Source organism: Sinocyclocheilus anshuiensis, unplaced genomic scaffold (genome assembly GCF_001515605.1).
Source record: "Sinocyclocheilus anshuiensis isolate Anshui unplaced genomic scaffold, SAMN03320099.WGS_v1.1 scaffold1051, whole genome shotgun sequence".
Lineage (NCBI taxonomy): Eukaryota > Metazoa > Chordata > Actinopteri > Cypriniformes > Cyprinidae > Sinocyclocheilus > Sinocyclocheilus anshuiensis.
This window is the reverse complement of record NW_015546234.1, coordinates 1,859,630-1,869,334: the sequence shown is the minus strand read 5'-3', so window position 1 is coordinate 1,869,334 and position 9,705 is coordinate 1,859,630. Positions and strand designations below refer to the sequence as shown.

Sequence of the window (9,705 nt, the reverse complement as noted above, 5' to 3'; positions counted from 1 at the left end):
GGGTAGTGACGCTGGGTGTAACTAAAAAGGTGCCATTGTCTGGTGAGGTCCGGTTGGGGAGTTACGGAACGATCTCATATCGCATAATCTTATTAACCGTTTATCTCCTGAACTGCAACTTTCTTTACCACGCAGCGCCAATCCCGCCGTGCAATCAATTTCACTGGTTAAGGTTAGGGTCAGGTGTGGGGTAGGTTTAAGGGTTAGCATTTTTTGTAGCATAGTGTAGGAAATCAACACTTTAATTGACACAACCAATACAATCGTTAGAATCAGCTGTGGGGCGGAGTTTGCACTGAAGTGGATTGGGGGAAAAAAATTGCGTATGCGTGTCATGTGCCTGTCTGTCAATGGGAGGAAGCCACGCCCTATTTTGGAGCTTCCACCCCGTTTTGGCGTTCCCGCCCCCATTTGGAGATCTCCAGGCTGCAGTTATACCCTTCTCGAACCTGAGGCTGCTGAGCGGCATTTGGATGAATATGTAAATATATACTGCGCGCGTTCCTCTCAATAACGAAATAAACAACAGAAACGGACAGCAGTGAGAAAGCAGCAGTTTAAAACGCATATGATTACAGCGATGTGGATGTTTGTAGGAGCTCTGCAGTTCGGTATTTCAGTAAAGTCCAGTCACGTCACGTTTATTTATATAGTACTTTATGCAATAGATAGCCTTAAATCAAGCAGCTTTACAGTATTAAACATGAAAAACCAGAGTCAGTGTCGCTTTCAGTTAGAATTACAACTTGATTTTCTGTTATAAAGCAGCTCTCCAGTGTGGAGCTAGCTAATGAAGAAATCTTTTTATTAGTGGGGAAAAAACGTTTAATTAAAGTTATAGTTTGGTTTGCAGAGATCAAAGCTTGATCTAGCTCAGGACTGTTTTGATTATCATAACCCTATAAGGTATTTTAAGAGAGATTGTTGTGAATAAAATTGTTTATCCAGAAATAAAACATCTTATCACTTAACCTTTATTTTGTTTCTTATCCATATGACTTACAAAAAGAGATTTTAGGCAGAATGATGTGTCATTCAGCTACTTTCTCATATAGCTAATTAAATGGTGAATAAGAGTTTCTCTGCCATCTCATTTTGTGTGCCAAATATATTTATTTGTATAAATGTATTGTTTAATTGTAATTACATCATATGACTTTCAAAAGCTGAAGTGATTACCTTAATTTATGTTAGAATATGTATAACTTAATATTTTAAATAATTGCAAAAGCTGAATAATCAATAAATGTCTACTGATTAATCAGCGAAATAAGTGATTAGTCGATTAATCGTTCTAATAATCGTTAGATTAATCAATTATCAAAATAATCGTTTGTTGCAGCCCTAGTACACAGCCATAAAATGATGTGTTCAAGCACATATAAGGTCAGGACACTCTTAAACAAGAAGTCTGGCGTCAAAGTGTTTCAGCCAATCAGAAAGTTCTGAAAGAGCTAACGCAATTACTCAACAAATGTAGTGGGAGACAAAAACTGTGATTATCTAAATGTCATCAAATTGGACAGACACTGAAACGAAGCTTCTCGCTATATCAGCAGATGAAGAACTCAGTCAACAGACTGCAGTTAGAGCTTCTCTTATTATCTTACTATATTTCCACCAAAACTGTCAATCGTTCATTTCCAGCAAACATCACAGAGATTTAACACCATTTTGGAGTTGATGTGCCAACAGTAGCAATTCAAAACTGACAAAAGTTAAAAGACAGAAAACCATGTGTGAATAGCAGATATGGTATTTACCAGAAAAGGTAAACTGACAATTGTACTACAATTCCACGGTTATACTAAGATCTTCACTTGAGGAGCACTTTATAAAATGGAAAGCACATATTGAGAGCTAATATCACTCTGCCAACACTGCACTTTACAATGACGTTATTGCTTTGCTTGTGTTTAACCGGCGCCAGCATAACATCCATGTAAATCGTTAACTTCCACAATCAAGGGCGCCATAAGAAAGCGTGTGGCCTGCCAGTGTTGCAGTAAGACAAGAACAGAGGAGTTTATGACTCCTGGAAATTGGGTCATACTATGGCTCACTCACAGTGATGGGATGTGAGGTGGCACCTGCTAGTGACGGGTTGCACGAGGACACTGGCGGTCTTTAGAGGAGCAGACACACTTGGGTGTAATCTCATTACTGACGTCAACCCAACACCCAGGACAGAGAATCCACTCACTGTGAAGGCCAACCTCAATCAAAAGTACCAGGAAGAGCCCAAAAAGGGGCAACCCACCTACTGCAGTCCTGTTTACATTTTAAACTGAACTCTTCCAGAAAGCAACAGACTCTTAAATACCACAATGACCGAAAGACAGTCCTGTCAGACTGATTAATGAGCATCACACTCAAGCAAATGGTAATGGCAAAAGCAACAACTAATGTAGCATAAATGCAAGAACATCAACAGGAATCCATGTGCCCAAACTTTATAAAGGGAAATATTTACATTAACCTCGAAAACAAAGTCCAACTGGTTTGTCCGATATTTATCAGCAATATCTGATTAACCCTATAAAGCCTACTGTGTCATATCTGATGAATTTCTAAGGTCTCTATATTATGCATGTGAGCAGATATTCCTAAAAAACCTGTTGTACACAATCTACTACTACATACCTTTCATCATCTGATTGAAAGTTTCTAATTTTAAAAACATCCACCCTCAGGCTGGGGTTCATGTGTCTTTCTGCTGTGAAATCTTTAGTGATTTTTATAAAGTAAATGCAAGAACTTCATTTGGTTTTAATATTTCAAGGTGAACATTTACTGGACTGAAGCAATTTAGGTTTACTTGATTATCCATACATTTTTTTTTTTTTAGAAAAGTCATGTTACAATTGTATAAAATATAATAAATCAGGCATTTGAGGAACATTTGTTTATCTCTCAATCATCATTATATTGCATTTTATTATATGTTATGTTCTGCCCCCACAATTAAAAAGACAGACTTTTGAAAATAAAACTTAGCATTTAAATATTATCTTATAATCTAATATACACCATATTTTTCAGTTATAGAGTAGCAACTGACAATTACATGCATTTTATGTAACTAGTCTGTTAGACTGTTATAAAACTCATATACATTACAAGCAATCCGAATTTAATATTATTTTTTGCCTATAGGAAAAAAAAAACAATACCTGCAACAAACTGCATATTTTGCTCAGTTTGGGCCTAAAATTGAATAAAACTTGTGGGGGCTTTTTCGTCTCGAGGATGAGCTCCATGCCCTCATCACCATATACATACATATATACACACACATCTCTAAAACAAACCCTCAAAAAGTTATAAAGCCATGAACAGATTAAACTTCAATGGCAGGATCTACTTTGCACCGTTTCCCTTATACTATCCATAAACATGTATACATCCTTGCTGTTGAATATTAAAGCTGGAACAGCTAGATGACAAGAAGTATTGTCAAAACAATAAGGCCAGGAATCCCAAGAGCAAATGTCACGGCAGCAACTTTGACAATAGCCTGAAGTCAGCTGGGTGATTAAGGCAAATGTAATTACAGATAAACAGGTCTTAAAGGCACACGCACTGATTTCTATACCCAAATGCAGTCAGTACACCAAAACACATCAACTTACCCCATTCCAAAAAGTCCGTCACATGTTTTTCCCGTTTTAAGGGCGAGTTGCTGCACTCGTTGTATAAACATATGAGAATATCCAGCAGTGTCTCCACACTCAATGACCTGTCGTTTTTCTGATGGCCATCCAGCAGCAACTGCTCCAACTTCTTCAGGCGCACCTTCGCAGACATTTTCTACCAGTTTAGCGGCCTGGCTACCACTCCCACAGCCAGAAAGGATAAAACAACTCTTGTTGAGATTAATATACCGAGGATGAGCGTTATAAATATATACAAATAGTATTTATCTGGCTGATATGTGTGGAGCTCTGAAGTTCCAGACTCCAACAGCTAGCCAGCCATCCAGCTAGCAAAATGTGCCTAACATTGTGCTTAGATAAACGAAGCCCTAATGCGCCTAACCCGGTTGTTTTCCGCTGCTTTCCAGCGTTTCCACCCCCCTCCTCACTCCCGAGGCCCTGTCGGCTCCATTTGCCTTAATCCGGACAAATCTGTAGTTCCACTTTGCGGGATGTGTCGGGCTTTTCTCCCGTCGAATCTCAGGATGACCGGACGCTCATCAACTGGAAATCTTCAATGATAAACTCCCTAACGAAGAACTACACACACCTTTAACCTACATAAACACGCCCCCCAAAAACCGGGAATGGGTGCTTTTTCTAAGTAGGCGAATCCTTGCGTGTAAACCTGCGCTAGCCGGTGTGCTTCTCTGTGGAGCCGAATATGGCTGCATTCGTGTTCAGCCTTGTCTAGCGCTCCCGAACGAAGAATCCAGACCCGGGATAGCAGAGCCCCGCCTACCTGCACCGGAAACGCTGGGGATACATGACGCCATTGTTTGATTGACACCGGGAGGCAGCTAGACCTCATCAGGAGCTCGCATGCACTGAAAGCAGCCTCTCATTGACCAGACTGAAAAGTTCAGTTTATCAGAAAAATTGAGAGATTGCAAACTTTAGCAACTGTTTTGTAATTACAGTTCAAATTTTCTAAAAGCAGTTGTAACATGTGTTTTCAAATGATAATGTTAAATGGTAGGATACACAAGTGTTTAATATAATATGATCCATATTGATTCATATAAAATATTTTAATATTCAGTTACATATTTAAATAAAATTTCCACACTTATTATATAATCCTACAAATATAATGGCTGTTCTTATGGAGTTTTCTTTTGTATTGTAATTGCAGTTCTAACTTTTTCAGTTTGTGTTCTCAAATGATGATATTATTAATATTATTAATATGAATAATGTTTCATCTAAATTAATTTATTACATTTATTTAACACAGATTGTAATTGTCTGGGCATTCACTAAATCATATGTCAGTGACCTTTTCACTGCCACAGCAATCTGCTTTTATGATCCATAATTAATATTATACGATTATATCGGTATAATTTATACCAATAAATAAATAAATATAATTTATTTATTAGTTGATTGGTTTATGCAAATAATACACATTCATAAATCCATTTACACTCCGCTGCTGCAGACTCACCAGCAAACTGAGCAGAGCCATCATATGTGAATGCTTTGAAAACATTGACCTCTGCTGGTGAGAATGAGTAGCCATTTTTACAATTCCTGCCGGACCAGAGACTCGAACCCGCAACCTTTGGGTTATGAGTCCGACTCTCTAACCATTAGGCCACGACTCCACCCCCATTTATCATTCCCTGCAGTCTTTGCACCTCCTATTGAGCTTTTTTTCTGAGATGAATTGCAGACAGCTCTGGGAGACAGAATTGTGTTAGTAGCTGTTCAATATTTTATAAGCAGAGAGCTTCAAGTCTCTGTGGGAGCTTGTAAGTGTCAGGACGGATTATTTTTACTGCCTCAACCGTAATTTCTGCCTTTTACCTACATTTTGGTGCCCTGGGGTGTTTTTGGGGCCACATGAGCTAGGAGAAAAGGATACCCTGTAGAGTTTATTTGAACACTTTGTGTTTTTCCTTTTTCTGGTCTGCCGCTCTCCCAATCCATTCTGACTGATGGAAGGTGGAGGGGACGGACTCATTCACTGCTTCTTGAATGTCACGCTTTACCTTGCGTTCCTCTCCTCCAATCACCCTCAAGCCTTACAGCTTCTGTTGCCAAGCGATAAAGATTCACAGAGGAAAGCCCTTCTAATATATAAAAGCATCAGACAGCCGAAGTAAGTTGCAGTTGTTTTTATGTGTCACACTGGAACTCTAGATCTGTATGTCTGAGGGTTATGTAAAAAAGCCTGTTCATGTTTAGAATATCACATTAAAATCTGTCATATTGCTTTTAACAGATTCTTATATGTCATTTAAAATGCATACATTTTTTTTAAATCTTTGTTACATGCATTGTGCAGCAGAGGGAGCACCAGGCCTTTTGCATCTGCTGCTGCACAAGTAGTGTGACAGATTCATTAATTCATTCATGTTGTGGGATTGCTCACCACTGCAGAGTCTATCTGGGCATCATTAATGCAAATAAATCTAGAAACTGGCCTTTAAAAACATGAAGATGTTTGCCATCATTTGTTCCCTTAAACAATATCTTGCAAACACTGCATTTGTGAGCATGAGTGTGGATTCACTATAAAATCATGATTATTGTTACAGTCTTTCTTCCTCGACACCTGACATTCCATACATTCAGCACATTTCAATATATTTCAAAATGTAATTTATTTGTGTGATGCAAAGCTGAATGACGCTTTTCAGTTATGCTATAAATGTTGAAATCAGTTGAGCTGCCTAATATTTTTGTGTAACTTTTTCAGGATTCTTTGATGAATAGAAAAGTCAAAAGAATAGCATTAATTCAAAATGGAAATCTTTTGTAACATAATGCATCCTTGTTCAAAAAAGCATTAAAAAAAAAAAAAAAAAAACATTTAAACAATAGGATATGTATATATCATGATTATGTCTGTTCACTGGAAGACAAACCCATGATCTTGGCACAAAGTTCTATCAGTTAAACTACAGGATATCCAATTGTGCTTGCAGTTTAATAGGAGGTATGGTAAAGTATGATTACGTTACAGATGTCTTTTAGAGTCCTTGTTTTAGAAAAACAATAGTAATTTTATTAATTAGTTTTTAGAAAAAAAAATTTCAGTCATATTTCTTCAGTGCAATTTTACAAAGTAATACTAAATTAAATGGTAGAATATAAAGATGTTATTTTATTATAATACATTTTATTAATATTGTTTAATAATATATAATAATATCATGCAATATTTGAATATTCAGTTACATAATTTTGAATATGTCCACAACTTTTTTGTATCTCTCGACATATTTGTGTTTGAAATTTCAGCATACAAAAAATGCTAATGACTTCACTTTGGTTAAACAAAGTTAATCTGTTCCACTATCTACTTGTTTTTCTTTGTGTGTGTGTGTGTGTGTGTGTGTGTGTATAATATATACAGGTAAATTAATCCACAATTGCTTTTTAGACAGTACTGAAGGAATTTACATGTAAGCTGAAGCTCTTGTTGACTTCATTATCCAGTTCAGCTCATTCTTTTCATCTTTTCAGTTTTAGTTTTATAAAGAAATTCATATGGCACAATTTATCTACAAAATGAATTAAATTTAAGTTTAATCTTAAGCTTAAATGCTTGAAACTGGTTTCTAGTCTTTAGATCAAAAGGATCACACACACACAAAACCCCAGTAAATTCAGTAAAGTGCTTTTAAACTTTTGACTGATATAATGTATGCAGTGCTATATGAAGATGATATAGAGTGAATAATTTTTCCAATTTTATAACTTGTTGAAAAGCCACTCAGCACACTATCGATAAAATTTGTATTCATACTTCAATCAAACTTAACATTGCGGTCTGATGTTAGAGATTTCTTTTCAGCTGGAGGACATCAGGATATTGAAAGAAATTTCAGTTAATTCCTTATTTTCCTCAGAGAAGCTTTCAATCTGAGACTTCCACAAAAGCCAAGGGAGAGTAGGCAGATGCATGAAGTGCTAATTGGTTGAATGAATAGAGAATGTCAGAAAACAGGCCTGAAGTGAATTTGAACGAGATGACAAAATTACTGAAAGGTCAGTCTATTACACTCCTCCACACACGCAGAGTTCAGAGCTCTTCATTCAAAGAGACACAGCAGTCTTATAAAGTGAAGAGTGAAGAGGAAAGACGAGGAGAGGAGGAGCTCTACATTTCAATTACTCTGCAAGTCGGTTTCTCGGTCCTGAGCCTGGACCTCTTGAACTCTCTGTGGAAATTGCATCTCAGTTTGCGATTGATGTGAGACTAAATAAACTGGTCTGGTCTTTTTAATGAGAAATAAATGTCAGCACATACAGTGGCGGAGCTAGAGTTTTATACATGGGGTGGCCAAGGCTAATTCAGGGGATCCTAGACCATGATAGAAAATCAGTGTATAACTCCAACCTGGCATAAAAAAGCATGAATAAATCCTATGATTGCTGATTACTTCACATTACCCCACACAGCTATACATTCCTACGGTAACTTCAAATGTTAGTCTGTTGGGACTTATTTCTCTTATTTCTATCATCTGATTAACCAGCGGTTGGAGCAAAAGATCTAACATTAACTTATACAGTGAATTTTGTAAATGTTGCTCAGGAAATCTAAAACTTCAACTTACTTCAAACAAGGCTGCAAACTTTTGAATTCAGCCTGGAGTGAAGAACTATTCAGGAATAATGAACAAGCTTGCGATTGAGTACGTGTTATTTTTTTTCTCAATTTTTCTAAATTAAACTATACAGGGAACCCTATTGTTAAGGTTAAAAGTAACAATTGATTTGTATACTCAAAGTTACTAGAAGTTCTTATAGACCATTTTTATAATAAAGTAATATCTATACATTTTTATTAATTATAATCAAAAAAGAGTAATTATATGAGTAAAAATATATAATAAATGTAATTTTTGCTAAATTCTCCTCTCTAGTGCACATTTTCTCGCTATAGTATATGGACACTGGATGGATTTTCTGAGGTTATGTGACAGTGTTTTCAATCACCTGTCTTTCCGCGGATGAAACACTCATTGAGTGATTAGATGAGACACTAATTATTCAGTAAGTTGTAGTGACTTAATACACTGACTAACAAAAAATCATATTAACAGTCACTTAAAACTCATTGCAAAAATCAGAAATGTGAAGATGAGAGCGCCAGCTATGTGGCCTGGGGTCACAGCTCTGTGGTTAACCCTTGGTCAGTGCTTTCTGTCAGGTTATGCATTTACATTACATTTACATTTAGTCATTTAGCAGACGCTTTTATCCAAAATTATTTAAACAAATGATGACAATAGAAGCAATCAAACCTAACAAAAGAGCGACAATATGAAAGTGCAAATGACAAGTCTCGGTTAGCTTTACACGTAGATAGGTGTATATATATATATATATATATATATATATATGTTTTGTTTTTTCTTTTCTTATATTTTGGCGCAGGAATACACAAACATTGCGCTGAACTGACACTGACTCTTTGTGTTTAAAAATTAACATGCACAGAGGTATATGTGTCAAAATGGATACCTTTCCTTGTCAAGTTACAGAGCCAATGGAAAAATCTGCCTGCCAAGAGACTGGGTTTTGGAAAGTCTGGGTTTTGCTGGATCCTAGGCTGTGAGGTGATCTCTATATGAAGGGCAGCATCTCCTCTCACTCCTTACTCGCAGTGACATCATCACCAGAATCAGGGTTGAGCCAATAGGAAGGTGAGATACTGTAACCTCTGACATTTGACTTCTCGCCCTGTTTTCCATCACTGTGTGTTCCATCACACTGTGTAATTTGACACAGAAATGTCAGGATAAGATACCAGTCTAATAGTTATGTGAGTGCGTGAACTCCACAGGTCATGACTTTTTACATCACAAACACAATCACTTGCAAACTACTTTAAATACCCTGGACAATGCATCTCTCACAGTCAGTTCTCACAACTGACAGTTATATCTTGGTGATAAGATTTTTATTTTTAATTATTTAAAAATTTATAAATTATATTATGGTCTGGTTAGCTTGAATTAATAACTAACAACCATTATGGTGACAATTA

The 9,705-nt window shown here is 36.5% G+C and overlaps 1 protein-coding gene across 1 annotated transcript in view; it reads right to left on the bottom strand.

Moving 5' to 3' along the window:
• The window catches only part of LOC107701514 (serine/threonine-protein kinase MRCK beta-like), an 83,658-nt gene extending 79,238 nt beyond the window's left edge, over positions 1-4,420 (bottom strand). Inside the window, 1 exon segment of the mRNA XM_016503555.1 lies at positions 3,633-4,420. Within this exon segment, the coding sequence (XP_016359041.1) occupies positions 3,633-3,807 (175 nt within the window). The 5' untranslated portion in view covers positions 3,808-4,420.
• Between the last annotated feature and the right edge of the window lie 5,285 nt (positions 4,421-9,705).